We start from the raw sequence: 16137 nt of genomic DNA, 5'->3' as shown, positions 1-16137 counted from the left end.
TTTCAAAAATGCAAGAGGCGTTGCTTTGTTGCCGGCCGTTTTCGCCGGTGTGTTAAACACACTTTAGAAAGGAGTGTCCCCAGACTATCAGAAGGCGGAGATCTCTGATTGTCTGGTGGCGAGACTAGTTACGAATGGACTGATTGCTTGGCCTGTGATGTTGCTGCTTGTAGTTTTCTCAAGATCTGCTCTTCCAAACAACTTGACACTTGAGGCTGCACTTCCCTGGGTCCTGAGCAATATACCTACCATGACACAGAGGCTGTAAAGCCATGTTTGGCATGATGATGCTCTGTAGACTCATTTTGCCACTTGTCAGCTACCCTTCAAATTCAATTATCTGTCAGCTCATCTATTATATGTCAAATTATAAAGCCTGATGGCTGTTGGTATATAGGATCTTCTGTATCTCTCTGTCCTGCATCGAAGAGAGAGGAGCCATCCACCACAGTTTTTTTGGTCCATCAAGGTGTTGTGGAGTGGATGATCTGGGTTGTTCATGATGGCCTCAAACATCTTCAGTGTGCATCTCTCCAGCACCTCCTCCAGTGTGTCAAACCTGACTCCAATCACAGAGCCAGCTCTTTTGACTAGTTTGTCCAGCCGCCTTGCATCTTTGTGTCTGATGCTTCCTCCGCAGCAGACTGCAGCATAAAACAACACACTTGCCACCACAGACTGATTAAAAATTTGCAGCATCTTACTACAGATGTCGAGAGATCTGAGCTTCCTCAAGAAAAAGAGGCGGCTCTGCCCCTTTTTTTAGAGAGCGTCTGTGTTTAGGGACCAGTCCAACTTATTATCCAGGTGTACACCTAGATACTTATAGCTTGGCACCACCTCGATGTCCACCCCACAGGTATTCACTGGCTGAAGAGGGGGCTTGGACCTGCGGAAATCTATGATCATTTCCTTGGTCTTTGAGGTGTTCAGGAGGAGACCATTCATGTGACTCCAGTCACTGAAGGCTTTTATCAGGTCCCTATATTCAGACTCCTGCCCATTCCTGATACACACCACAATAGCAGTGTCGTCCGAGTATTTCTGGATGTGGCAGGACTCAGAGTTGTAGTTGAACAGTGTGAACAGGAGTGGAGCCAGGACAGTCCCTTGTGTAGCCCCGTGCTGCTCATTAATGTCCCAGAAACACAGTTCCCCAACCTGACATACTGTGGCCTTCCTGTCAGGTAATCTGTGATCCAGGAGATAAAGGAAGGATCCACTGCCATCTCTGTGAGCTTGTCTTTGAGTATGTTGGGTTGGATGGTGTTGAATGCGCTTGAAAAATCAAAGAACATGATTCTCATATAAGTGCCAGGTTCCTCCAGATGAGCTAGGGCACGGTGAAGCATGTGGAGGACAGCATCGTTCACTCCAATGTGTTGTTTGTATGCAAACTGCAGGGGGTCGAGTTTGTCTTTGACCTCAAGTCTCAGTAGGCATAGAATCAGCCGCTCCAAGGTCTTCATGATGTGCGAAGTGAGTGCAACTGGTCTGAAGTCATTAAGTTCAGCTGGACATTTAATTTTTGGTACCGGCACAACACAGGAAGTCTTCCACAGTGCCGGCACCCGCCCCAACTGTAGAGGTTGAAGATCTTGTGGAGAGGTTGACACAGTTGGGCAGCACAGTCTTTGAGGAGCCTTGGACACACCATCTGGGCCAGCACCCTTCCCAGAGCAAAGTCTTCCCAGCTCCAACCTCACCCCATCTCTGTGAAAGACAAGGGTGGAGGCACAGGTGTAAGAGGGGGGGTGGCTGCCACATTGGAGTTGTACACAAGTTGTGGAGGTGGTGGAGGAGGAGGAGGAGGAGGAGCATTGGAAGTGGGAGTGGCTGCCGTATTGAATCTATTGAAGAACTGATTGAGTTCATCAGCTCTTTCTGCATCACCCACCACTGGCTGTCTTTTCTTGTTGTTGTAACCAGAGATGGTGTTGACTCCTCTCCACATTTCACTGATGTTGCTGTGTTGTAGATTCCTCTCCAGTTTCTTTTTGTATTCCACCTTTGCCATCTTAAGTCTCTTCTTCAACTCATGTTGTACTTGTTTGAGCCGTGCTTTGTCACCATCTCTAAAAGCTGCCTTTTTCTCATTGAGGATTGCCTTTATGTTGCTGGTAATCCAAGGTTTGTTATTGTGGAAACTGCGTACAGTCTTTGTAGGTATGACTGTGTCTCTACAGAAGTTGATGTAATCAGTAAAACAGTCAACCTGTCTATCAATGTCCATGATGTTCTCCTCTGTTTCCAGCAGCACACCCCAGTCTGTGCATCCAAAGCAGTCTCTTAGAGCCTCAGTAGCCTCTGGTGTCCATTTCCTGACTGTGAGTTTAGTTGCAGGCTGCCTCCACACACGGTGTTTGTAACATGTCTGCAGAAGAACCAAGTTGTGATCTGACCTGCCCAGTGGTGGTAAGGCAGTGGCTCTGTAAGCTTCTTTGACATTGGCATACAACAGATGAAAGGTTTTATTTTCTCTGGTTGGACAGTTAACAAGCTGTGTAAATCCAGTCAGGTGAGAGGAGAGGGAAACGTGGTTGAAGTCTCCTGATATTATCAATAGTGCCTCAGGATGTTTAGTCTGTATCTTAGCAACGAGTTCATGGAGAACTTCACATGGAACTTAAGCAGTTGCCTTGGGTGGGTTGTACACAAGTATTGTTATGATATGACTGAATTCTCTTGGTACATAATATGGCCTCATACCAACTGCCAAAAGTTCAATATCTGGACAACACATCTTCTCCTTGACAGTAATATGTGCAGGACTGTACCATGTCTGGTTCACAAATAAAGTTTTGAAGTTGCCTGAGGAAGACCATTTGGGTCGAAACGTTGCATTTTAGTCAATAAAGTAAACTGGGAGCCCTAATTCAGTGTGCGGATTTTCTTCTTCTTTCTGCATGGACCCCTATTATCCAGTACCTGACCAAAAACGGGATTGGATGTGCGCACAACTACTCTGTCTTCTGGTTCACAAATAAAGCCAGGCCCCCACCTTTTTTCTTTCCATTAGCTTTAGAGTCTCTGTCCGATTGTATGAGAGTGAAGCCAGGTAGATCCACGTTGGAGTCTGAGATGTTTTGATTCAACCACGTTTCCGTAAAACACATGAGACTGCACTCACAGTATACTTTCTGAGTCTTCACCAATATCTCCAGTTCATCACTCTTGTTGGGCAGAGAGCTGACATTTCCCATGATGACTGATGGCAGAAAGGGCTTATATCTCCATTTCCAAGCCTTCACCTTTGCACCAGCACGGCAACCACGAAAACACCTCTTCATCTCGGCTGGAATAGGATGGTGTCCTCCAGACTTGCTCCGTTTCAACGAAAAAAGCTTGTCTCTTGAATAAACTCTTCTCTTCACAGAAGTATCCATTAGTAGCTGAGAAAAATATAATAAGAATTCAGTAAAACTAAGTAAAATTGCAGAGCTACCAGACTTTGCTGCCGCTAGTTGAAGCGCATATTCTAGAATCAGAGTCAATTTCTATGTTGAAAACTCAGATTAATCTTTTCATTGAAACAAATGTTTCTGCAGGCACAACTTGGGAAGCATTTGAAGCTTTCATTAGGGGACGTGCTATTCAGTTTTCATCCTATAAGAAAAAAACATAACCTGAGAAAACAGATTTAGAGAAAAAGGTGGAAGAGACTGAAGGAAGGCTAATACTAAATTTCTCCAAACAAAATTTGAAACTAGTCACACAGCTAAAATATGAGTACAATCAGATACTTTCACCAACGGTTGAATTTGAACTGTTTAGAGTTAGGCAAAAGTATTTTGAATCTGGGGACAAGAGCGGGAAACTTTTGGCTCATTAAAGTTGTCCATGGCCACAATAACTGCCGTCCAGTCTCAGGGAGGGGATCTCAAGACAGAGTCAAATTTTATATGAAGCTCTATACTTTATCTTTGTCTTGCACAAAGGATGAAATTCTCTAATTTCTGGGAGGGTTAAACCTCCGTACTTTGGAGACAGACAGTTATTTGAACTTTGTAGTCTGGTAAAGCACTGGGGTCTGACAGACGTACAGCTGAACTTTTCCAAGTGTTTTTCCAACGAGCTCACTCCTCTTCTGTTACAAATGTATAATGACGCATTTGGGAGAGGAGAGTTGCCACCCACTTTATCTCAGGAACTAATATCTTTAATCTTGATGAAAGGCAAAGATTCTACTAATTGCAGAAATTGTCATCCAATCTCTCTGATATCACTGGACACAAAAATACTGTCTAAAATCTTTGCAAATTGCCTCAGTAGAGTTATAGCCACTCTAATAAACCCTGACCAAGTCAGGTTCCTTTGTAACAGATTTGCCTCTAATAATATTGATGGCTGATTCATGTAATGTGGGCAGTCAGGAAATGCTTTCAGGAATGCTGAAAAAGCATTTGATTGTGTAGAATGGAATCAGGTTTTTCCAAATGCTAGAGATCTTTGGTTTTGAGCAGAAGTTCATAAAATGAGTGAAATTATTCTACACTTCACCTCAAGCAGCTGTTCAAATCAATGGAATAATTTCCTCGAATTTTAAACTTGGTCACAGGACCCAGCAATGCTTACGGCAGTCTACTTAACTATTTTGTTTAGCAATAGAGCCTCTTGCTGTAGCAATTAGAAAAGACCCAAATTTTCTTGGGGTCAGGATCAGGGGTTACAAACATAATCTTGTGCTTTACAGCGACAATATTTTGCTTTCCAAATTGATCCATACTTCAGTCTTTCTCCTGGTATATGGGACATCCCCAAACTCCTTGGTGGCAAATCCCCAGATATACAGTATGGAGGGATTGGGTGAATAAGGTGGGCTTGGGTGACCTTTATAAAGAAGGCGTTCTTAAGTCATTTGACAGTCTTTTTGAACAGTTCAATTTAGCCGGTAACCAACTGAGAATTGAATTGAATTGAATTGAATTCTTGTCAGTACTTTTGGCTCAACACATAGTCATCCTTTAGGCTTGGACCTCATTATTGCACATTGCAGAAACAGGACATGGGGCTTCTTATTACTACTCTATGCTTATAAACAAGTCTGGTTACAAATTCACCTCAGCTCTGAAAATACAGTGGGAAAGGGACTCGGGCACCATCTTTAAAGAAGATGAGAGGGATAAAATCATGGGGGTTACCAAGGAGGTTTCCAGTGATATCAGAATAAGGTTAATACAATTCAGACTTTTTCATTGATTCTACTGGTACCCTTGCAGGTTATTCAGACTTTAAGTTTAAAAGAAACACCGGCCTGTTGGAGGTGTAGTGGGGAGGTAGGTGACTTGGTCTATGCACTGTGGTCATGCTCAAAAGCACAGGCCTTTGAGATCATAGTCCATGAGTATATCAAAGAGGTCGCAGAGGTAGATTATGAGTTTTGTCCTGGTGTATACTAGGGATGTAGTGGGGTGCCGTGTATGTATAATTTGTTGTTTTCATTTCAAATTGATGCGAAAGTTTCGTTTTCACTTCTAATTTGACGGTAAGGGTCTATAAAACAATTTTGGTTCGAGTGTCAAGCAGTCAGATTAAAAATTGGCCTCTAGGGGGTGTTGGCGGTTCCCAACCCCCCACCAGCCTTAGCAAAATATGGTAACCGTTATAACTTTTGTTTGGATTATCCAATCTGGACATATGAGATATGTATGGATGCGGGATCAGGAGTAGCAACTGACATATGAACCATATTGTCCTTAAAGGTTTTTTTTTTTCTGGTATTGGCACATATCCACAAAAATAGACAGAGAATCATAGGCCTGATGAGCTTTTATTGAAATATTTTTTACCTGCATTCAGAACCAACAATACAGTGACATTTTTCTTTATCTTTTACTTTTCACAATTGCACTTGCACAGACGTGTGCACTTCAACTTTGCCCTCATGCACTTGCACCGAGAGCAGGTAGGCCTACTTGTACAAGTATTTGTACAAGTGCACTTTACATCCAAGTGAAATGCATCCTTGGCGAGGGGCAGCATTGTCCAAATGGGAAATAGTTTGCCGTCCTCTTCCTTCCACCCATGATCAGTGGGGTTGTTGACAGGCATCATGGACCTGAATGAATGAATGAATGAATGAATGTATTATTGAATGTTATTATTTGACATAATAATACAATACACAATGCATACAGATGCATACCTTTGGGCTGTCGTCCAGATGCTTGCTTGGAAGACACTCCTTTTGAGGTGTTGATCCAAAGCATCACTTGTTGGGGGAATTTTCTCCACATCCCTAGTCTTCTGTGAGAATAGCCTCATTTGGACAAGATCACCATCATTGTCCTCATTTGACTCATTGGAGTACAGCCTACAGATGAAGTTTGTTGCCACTTCTTTCAGCCTTGGCAATATTTGGAATGTCGACGATGGTTGCAAATTCCTCCATGAGGGATGGCACTTTGTGCATGGAACTTGCAGCAGGATTGCTTATACTTGCATTTGTTTCACCACCACAGAAGAGACATAGATTACGATTAACAGCTGTACCAGTCCGGCAGGATCTTCTTGTTGCAGGAGGCAATCCCTTAGAATAACGTTTTTTTGCACTGTCAAGTGCTGATGCCCTGTAAAGCTGACGACATGATTTGTGCCAGGATGCACGATTCTGCTGCATGGATTCTTCATCTGGAAGTTCTACATCTGGATGGGGAGCAGCACCAATTTCTCTGAACTGACTAAGGAGGCTAATGATTTCTGTGTAGGCTCCCTCTCTACGACTAGCAACTGGATTTTCAAGAGGGCAAACAAGTTTTTCCTCAGTTTCTTTTTGGCACAGAATACATAACTGCTATTTCCTTGTCTCCGCCATCTCTTCAAAAGACTTTTAAACAGACTATCCCCACTTATTGAACTTTTTTTAACTCTTTTTTAGGGCTCTGACAACAGGAAAGGGTAAAAAAAAGATGTGTCATTACTTTTAGTATTTGTATTTTTGTTTTACTTTTGACAGGATACTTCAAAATATCAGTAACCGGTTCAGCAATACAGAGCTTCATTGACATTTTCCCACTGTGGCTACTCACAAAATATTCACATTATACCAAAATATGTTAAATAGAATAAATTAACAAATGCCTTCACATATTCACAGCACTGCAGGACATTGTACAAATATACAAACGTCCCAGTGCTGGCAAACACTTTGGCTAGCTCATACTATTGGGATTTATTACTTCTTCCACATTATGTTTCCATATTCATAAAACATTTAGGTTACTTCCTGACAAGTTTATCTTTGTCCACTTACCTTCAAAATATGAATTTCACAAGAAAACAATCAGTAGATCTTGTACATGCTTGTTAGCTATCTGATGAGCTAACATTGCAGTACTGGCTACCAAGAAGTCAAGACAAGACACTTTTGCTAGCCTCCCCTCTAGTGGCAGTAGATGGTATAACTGTATATTAAAGTATTTTTTTCACAATGCACAAGTTTTGCTGGTATTTGAAGGCAATCAATGAAATGTAAATGTTAAAAGTGCATTACAATAAGAGAATAAGACATGGGAGTGGGGTAATTTATATTATTATATCTAACTCTAGCTCCCCAAATATTTACTGTCTCATTTGTGTGAAATATAAGTATTCTCCAATCATGTTTATTTTATTTTTATTGAATTATTTATTCATGAAAACCTAGGTACAGGCACCAACATTACCATTCTAGGTTCAAGACAATAGAAGTTATGAAACATAATTTGATAAAAAAAATAATAATAATAAGGAAATTGGCAGCCATCTTTGATTTTTGGCATACCAGAATATTCAAAACATCAATATTTCAACTCCAGTTGATTTCTCACACAGTATAGACTTAAAATAACAATAAAAATAATATTACACAGCAATTGTGTGGAAATTAAGATATGTTTTCAAAAATTCAGGATTTTGATTGTGGCCATTTTGGGAAATGAGCAAAAAAAAGGTTGCTACTCCTGATCCCGCACCCATACATACCTCATAAATCCAGATTGGATAATCCCATAAAAGGTTATAACAGTCACCATATTTTAATAACATCTAAAATAAATAAATTGTCTCTGAAATGTGGGGCACAATGAACCTTGTAGATTATCCAACAGAAATGATAGCAATTCACTTTGAAGTTAATAAAATAACATCTAATTTATAATAAAATTTCAGATGAAATGAGAGGCATTTTGCGCAATGTAATATGAATGTAAACCCTGCATTTTATCTGGCAACAACTCACTTAAAGTTAACAAATAATATAACATCTCAAAAAAGATAAATTACATCTGAATTCATTTTCTAGATCAAAGTAGATATATAGATAGCCTTTATTGTCCCATGGGGAAATTTGTTTTCACAATCTGTCACAACATTTGGATACACAAAACACCGCCAACAAACACCATGCACAAACACCACCAAACATTGAACAACATATGCATACACACACAATGCACAAACACCACCAGACATTGAACAACGGACACATATATCACACTCAGGAGGGCTGTGCCGAGATGGCAGATGGGACAAAGCTCTTGTTGAAGCGTGCCTGTCTCCACCTCAGGGTCCTGTATCCGCGCCCAGACGGCAGCAGTGTGAAGTGTGGGTTGAGAGGGTGATCCAAGTCATTAGTTATTGTTCATGCGAGACGTGTGACAGCTCGGTGGTTGAGCTCTGTGAGGTTGGGTGTGGGATGGTTGATGATTTTGGATGCGGTGTGTTATTTTTGTTAGTTTGTTCCTGTTAGTGGTGGACAGCATGTCGTAGAAACAGGGGGAACAGTACAGAAGGATGGGTTGAATGATACTGGTGTACAGTAGTGACAGAAGGTGGGGGGCAACAGAGAGGGCACGCAGCTTGCGGATGACATAGAGTCTCTGCTGGGACCTTTTGGGAATGTCGGTGATGTGTTGATCAAATGTCAGTTTATTGTCTATAGTGAGTCCGAGGTATTTGAAGTGGCTGACCTGTTTAACTGTTTGGTTATGGATGGAGGTGGGGACCAGTCCAGAGGTATTGCCAAGTATTGCCATACCATGCTGGTTTTGCGAGAGGACATCTCTCCAATTTCCCACCGTGCTGTTTTAAAACTCCAGTCTACTCGAACATTACCACTGGGAGGGAGACTGCTGTCTGACGACTCTGTAGCACCCACTAGTAGTGGGCGGCTGCATGACCGTTAAGTGGCCTTGTACATGAATAAAACACTAATAAGTTTAACAGACTAATATTTCTGGTGCCGACTAGCGAGGTGGCAGATGTTTAATCGTTAAGATGTCTAATCGTGCGCATCCCTAGCGTATACATACTTGGACATCCTCAATCCATTGACCACATTGTAAAACCTCCAGCAAATTAGATTGACACAAGTATTGTGATTGGTAAACAGATGATAATGAAAACATGGAAAGCTGTAGAAGGCCCCCCACAGGGTGGCCAGTGAACACACTTGTCTGAGCATAGGGGGAGTGATTTTGATGTTGCAAAGTACCAGGCTCATAACATACATGGTGTGCGTATATTGATATGTTTGTTACAAAATGTTATGTGTAGTTGTAAACATACAGTGACATGTTGTCAGTAGTGCATACAGCTCTTGTTGGGGCATTAAAGTAACCACCATCCCCATTCCTGCCGCCCATTCATTTAAACACATCTCCTTCAAACTCTCTGGTCCTACTCCTTTAGTAATAACTATTATGTGCATAATGCATCACCTCTCCAGCCTCAACCTCCATATCTCTGACCACTTGGCAGTCACCTTGGACATTGACATCTCTATCCCTACCCCAAAAGAAAAACATAAAATATCTTTGAGAAATCTGAAATCCATCTCCCCCTCAGCCTTCTCAGCTTCTCTTGCCCGTGTAATGTCTGCCCTCACCCACTGTCTGATAATCCCTCCGACCTTGTCAACTATTACAACGACACACTCTCCTCCTGTCTCAACCAACTAGCTCCTCTCAAAACTAAAACGGTCTCATTCACACACTCAGCCCCCTGGTATACTCCTGAACTCCACCAAATGAAATCCCGTAAGCGCCAGCTCAAAAGACTCTCCAAGAAAACCGGTTTAACAGTACATCTCCAGGCTTATAAAGACTATCTTCAGCAAAACAAAAGTGCTGTCACCACAGCCCGGTCCACCTACTACTCACAGCTCATAAACTCTGGCTCCACCAATACCAAGGCTCTCTTCTCCACCTTACACAGTTCATTTACTTACTGTCCAGTTGAGTGAACGCTGGCATGAATCACTGCCACTGCTCTCCGGCTTTTTAATTAACTTTTAACTGCAGTCTCTACTTCTGTAACAGTCATTCCACCCCCGACCTATGCTGCTCCTTGTATTTCACATTCTGGCATCATATCACATCGGATTATCCCACATTCGGGAGGCTTTACTAGCCTAACGTCAACATTACCTGGCTGCTCCTGCTTTGTGGATCCGACTGCTGAGCCAGAATGTGGATCAGCAGGTTGGCTGTGTGGTCTATATTCTTCTGGACTGCGCTGGTCTTTCAGATTAACTCCTCAACATCCTTGCTCCAGCAATACTCGGCTGCTGAGCTTCTGAGGCTTCGCCTCCACTCGGCTGTCCCATCACTGGTGTTGCAGCTTTTCCCTGATGTCATTTGTCTTCCTCGCCGGAAATACATCCACTGTGCGTCTCAACGGAGCTTTGATGACTCCTCTTCCATCAAGTCCATCTGGTCTGCATCTCGCTGCCAACCGAGAAACTCCACTATGAGAGTGGAACACGGTGTACTAGCCAACCTAGCCAGGTCGGCTTACACTCCACACACGAGCGACTACAGTGATCTCTGCTTTGGTGTATTCAACATCCGCTCACTTACGGGCAAAGGACAACTCCTCCAGGACCTCATCATTGACCGCAAGTATGACTTCTTATGTCTGACTGATACTTGGCAACAACTTAATGACTTTTCCCAGCTGAACGAAGCAACTCCCCCTGGGTTTGTTTACACCTGTCAGCCCCGTGCCACTGGCCGTGGGGGAGAGAGACTTTCCAGGTCTCGCGATAGATCATCGCGAGACCTGGAAAGTCTCGCCGGTCTGTGTGCCAGCATACCAGTCATTTGAGTCTCTTGCCATAAAACTGAATGGTCCATCTCCAACCATAGTTGCCACTGTTTACCGTCCACCCCAGCCTAACTCTTCATCAGTGAATTCTCTGCTTTTCTCACTAAAATTTCCTCCCTCTCCCCCAATTTAATTCTGCTTGGTGATTTTAACATACATATAGACAATACTCATAACCACCTCACCAAAGACTTCATTTCTTGCTTGGACAGCTTTGGGTTGCAGCAGTTTCTTGATTTTCCCACCCACTCAAAGGGTCATATTTTGGACCTCATCTGCTGCTCCGGTGTTACTCCCTCCAAGTATTCTGCAGCTGATCTCCCCATCTCTGACCACATGCTTATTTCATTCACTGTTAATGTCAGATTATCCAAAACCAAACTATCTCGCACCATCTCATTCCGTAACATTGACGATATTAACTTAACTGCACTGGTCACTGGTATTGCTAATCTTTCTAGCATCAACCCCACATCCACTCCTGATGAACTGCTCTCCCACTATAATAGTGGTCTCCACAACCTCCTGGACACTCTGGCTCCAGTAAAACACGGACTGTCTCCTTCACCCAATCTGCATCTGGTTTACACCCGAACTCCACCAGCTCAGAGCGAAAAGTCGTCAACTGGAATGCCTCCACAGAAAAACTGGTCTCACTGTTCACAAGGACATGTTCATGAATCACATTCTCTTCTATAAGGACTCTCTCTCTATTGCAAAATCCACCTACTATGCAGATTTAATCAGACTGGCCCATGGAAACACACAAGCATTATTCACCTTGGTTAACAAAACACCACGCTCACCAGACTGTCTCCCTCCCCACTTCTACTCAACTGACTTCTGCAATTCCATTGTGGCATTACACAGTGACAATTTTCAACACTAAGATTGACAGTATTCATCAGCAATTAGCCCCTCACATCTCAGCCACCTCACCCATCCCAGCTTTCCAAATCCCTTTATCCCACCCCCTCACCAGCTTCAAACTTAAATCATATCTCTCTGGCCACACTCAGTGGGTTCAACTGAAAACATTTACATCCCAACCAGTCCCCCTCTCTTCCAGTGTACCCCAAGGCTCTGTGCTTGGACCTCTCCCGTTTATCATCTACCTCCTCCCTCTTGGCAGTATTTTCCGCAAATATAACATTCAATTTCATTGGTACGCGGATGACACCCAGCTCTACCTGTCCACCAAACCCACCTCCTCCCTCCCAACCGCCCACCTCCCTCTCCGAAGGCCTACCGGAAGTCAGATCCTGGTTCTCCTACAATTTTCTCAAACTTAACAGTGACAAAACTGAGCTCCTTCTCATTGGTACCAAATCCACCCTTTCAAAGATAAACAGTTTCTCCATCTCCTTTGACAACTCCTCTGTTTCCCCCTCCCCCCAGGTTAAGTGTCTGGGTGTCATCCTTGACAGCACCCTATCATTCCAGTCCCACATCAGTAATGTCACTCGCTCAGCTTACTTCCATCTGCGTAACATCTCACGCCTGCGCCTTTCCCTCACACCCAACAGTACTGCTATCCTGATCCACACCCTGGTTGCATCCCGTCTTGACTACTGTAATTCCCTTCTTTTTGGTTTACCAGACAGGTCCATCCATAAACTGCAACTGGTTCAAAACTCTGCCGCCAGAATTACTTCCAGAACCCCCTCTTCTAGTCATATTACACCTGTCCTGCAGCAACTCCATTGGCCTCCAATCAAATACCGCATCACTTACAAAATCCTATTTTTCACCTTCAAGGCCATCAACAACCTTGCCCCTCAGTATCTTGCTGAGCTCCTTCACATTAACATACCCAGCCGCACTCTCAGGTCCTCCTCCTCCATTCAACTCACCCTGCCACCTGCTCGCTTATCGACCATGGGGTCGAGAGCCTTCAGCCGCTCGGCCCCCCGCCTCTGGAACTCTCTACCGCAGGACATAAAACACTCGGACTCTGTCACCTCCTTCAAATCCCGCCTCAAAACTCACCTTTTCAGACAGGCATGCTCCCTTTAATCTGGACTGGAATTACCTCACTGTTGCACTTTACTGCTGTTTTATGTATTACGTTATGTATTGCATTTTTTGATTGTCATGTTTTATTGATTGTTTTATTATTATTGTCTTTTGTACGGTGATCTTGAGTGTCCTGAAAGGCGCGTATAAATAAAATGTATTATTATTTATTATTATTATTATAAACAAACTTCTCAAACCCTGCGAGAACACCTCCACATCCTTCACAGTTGACAAGTGTAACTCCTTCCTTTAATTTTTTTCAGACAAAAATTGACTCCATCTACAACAACCTCTCTTCTACACCCGACCCCACTCTCTTCACCCCTCCACCTGTCTCTCCCCCTTTTACCACTCAGCCTTTCACTCAGTTCTCTCCCATCTCCCCAGTGGAGCTGCCCAAGTCTATGGCTGGAATAAAAAACTCCACCTGCGCTCTCAACCCCATCCCATCTAAACTTGTTAAGGACTGCCCCTCCTGCCATCTCCTCAATAATCACAGAAATCATCAACTCATCCTCCATTTCTGGTTCAGGCCCTCAAACACTCAAACTGGCTGCTGTCACCCCCATCCTCAAAAAATCTGGACTCGATCCTGGCGACATGAGCAACTTTAGACCCGGCACAGAAACCGCCCTCCTCAAAGTCACCAGTAGGATTCATTGACTTATCATTGATCAGATGAACAGTTGTCGAGAAAAGCGACAGACAAATAGTCTCCTTCCATTTTAGATATACATAGTAGAAATTCCTCTACTCATCACTGAACTGTGATAAAGTTTTGAAATCACTCTACCTGAAGAAAAATCTTGGTTCTCCAAATTATATTCCTTTTAAAAAAAAAAATTAAAAAGTTTGTTTTCACCCTTCTCAATTAGTGCTTATTGGTGTAATGCCCCATGTGCCCATTGTTTAAACCTGGAATAGAGAGTCTCTGGTTTGAAATCAGAATCATAAATCACACAGCTGAGAACTTAACAACCCTCTCTAGGTTATATTTCTTAATCATTGTATATTAGAATTAAATTAGTGATCTCATTATCCTTGAACATATCCCTATTTGCCATCAAACTTTGGATACCTCATCCCTCCATCCTCAAAATATGATAAAAACATGATTTGTTCTGACAAAAAGGTCTCTTCAACACAAATAATCCAGATTAAATCAAAGATGATGCACGTCTTTTTTTTTGCTAAACACTGCTGTGTTTTGTAGCATTGATGTAATATACATTCTGTTCACCAGTGTCACCAGTAAGTGCATGACTGCTCAGCAGCAGTTGAGTCATTAAGCAAAAAATAAATCCTGCTCCATTTTTGTTATTATATTATGTTTTTTAGTTGTCCGTCCACCTGTCCGTCCCATCCTTGTCACCACGATATCTTAAGAACGCCTCAAGGTAATTTCTTAAGATTTGGCACAAATGTCCACTTGGACTCAACAATGAATTTATTTTGTGGTCAAAGGTCAAGGTCACTGGGACTGCACAAAATGTGTTTTGGGCCATAAATCAATAATTCATATGCTAATTATGAACAAACTTCACACAGATGTCTAATAGGATAAAATTATTGAAGTGATGACCTTTTATATCCAAAATGTCAAAGGTCAGTTTCACTGTGACATCATAATTTTCTGCATAAAACATTTTTTTTGGCCATTATTCAATGTCATATCTCAACAACAGAAGGGGAAATATTTTGTCAGATACTGAATTGGTGACTAATCTTGGGCATCCACCTTTAAACTGTGCTGATTGTATAGATCTTCTGTGCTGCTGGGAGGCAGATGTGTGTGAAGCATCCATGTTTTCAAAGACATCAAGACACTCTAAGAGACTTGAGTGTATGCCTCTGTGCACTAGCACAGAGGCATACAATGTGGGGCGGTAATTCTTGTTTCTACATAGCTTGAGTAGACCCTTCCATGGTGGAGTGAATCATGTTTTTGGGTCAGAGACATTTGTTGACATATAGTAGTTAGACTTTATGCAGGGTGTGTTCTGTTTTGACAGAGGTTAGTATTTTCCATCTGCCCGCAGTCTTTGTGCAAAGCTAGACCATGCATTTAATGGACCTGTAGTGTCTCTGTACTGGACACACAAAAATGGGATTGTTATGGCTATTTTTACATCTTTACTTGTGACAGCTGACATGTTTTCTTTCCCATAATTTGTAAGTGTTTTTTTTTTTTTTTTTTTAAATGCAGCACGTTCAGAGATTTATTATACATTTTTGTACTTTTGTCAATGTCATCTGAAATTGTCCACAGATCGAGACAGAGAACAGTAGCAAAACTGTGGCTAACCTGGAGAGGATTCTGGATGACTACAAAGCTATTCGACAGGAGAACACTGCACTTGCTGCCAAAGTCAGAGAGGGCTGAAGGAAGCCCTGGTTTGCTCAGCTCTACCTGGTGAGGTGGAAATTGTGATTAAAAACAAGGAGCCATGTGGACCTGAATGGGACTGAAACAGCGCTCCAGTTTTCACACTGAAGAACTGAATGAACTGCTGTTCATTAACTCAACCCTCTGTGGCCCTTGGAGACCTGCTTTTCTTTGGAAAGGCAACAATATTTTTGAACCATTGAACTAACCTGGCATTTAAATGCACAACCTGTATGGATGGATGAAGTGACAAATAGTGTTTGATTTCAAAATTATTTCTAAGGCTGGATGTGCTCGCTGAGGATCCATGCACTGGTTTGATTGTTCTTTGCCCAAGTGAAACACAGCAGTGGACAGCAGAGAGTGCTGTCAGGCCTTGTCTGATCAAAGTCACATTATATTGATGTATGAACAGTTTTCATAAGATATATTGATGAAAAACAAATCTTTGACTAGGAATTTTTAATATGGGAAATGATTCCACCATTTTCAGACATTAGTTGTTTTCATGATTATATTTGAACCGAATATGTTGAGTGAATGGCATTTGAATGTAGTCCATAAACAATGTTGTCCAGCTCCATCAGCAAAGTATTGTTGTATATGTTGTACCAGCTTATATAAAGATGCCTTACAAACTTAAACAA

The 16137-nt window shown here is 42.3% G+C and overlaps 1 protein-coding gene across 3 annotated transcripts in view; it reads left to right on the top strand.

Annotated features, from left to right (window-relative positions):
• The window catches only part of ccdc22 (coiled-coil domain containing 22), a 91686-nt gene extending 75549 nt beyond the window's left edge, over nucleotides 1–16137 (top strand). For all 3 annotated transcript variants that reach the window (XM_050064632.1, XM_050064633.1, XM_050064631.1), the window contains exon 16: nucleotides 15374–16137. In XM_050064632.1, coding sequence (XP_049920589.1) covers nucleotides 15374–15487 — 114 coding nt within the window. In that variant the 3' untranslated portion in view covers nucleotides 15488–16137. The remainder of the gene's footprint in view (nucleotides 1–15373) is intronic.

Source organism: Epinephelus moara, chromosome 16 (assembly GCF_006386435.1).
Source record: "Epinephelus moara isolate mb chromosome 16, YSFRI_EMoa_1.0, whole genome shotgun sequence".
Classification (NCBI taxonomy): domain Eukaryota; kingdom Metazoa; phylum Chordata; class Actinopteri; order Perciformes; family Serranidae; genus Epinephelus; species Epinephelus moara.
Note: the sequence above shows the minus strand (reverse complement) of the source record. Positions and strands in the feature narration are given on the sequence as shown.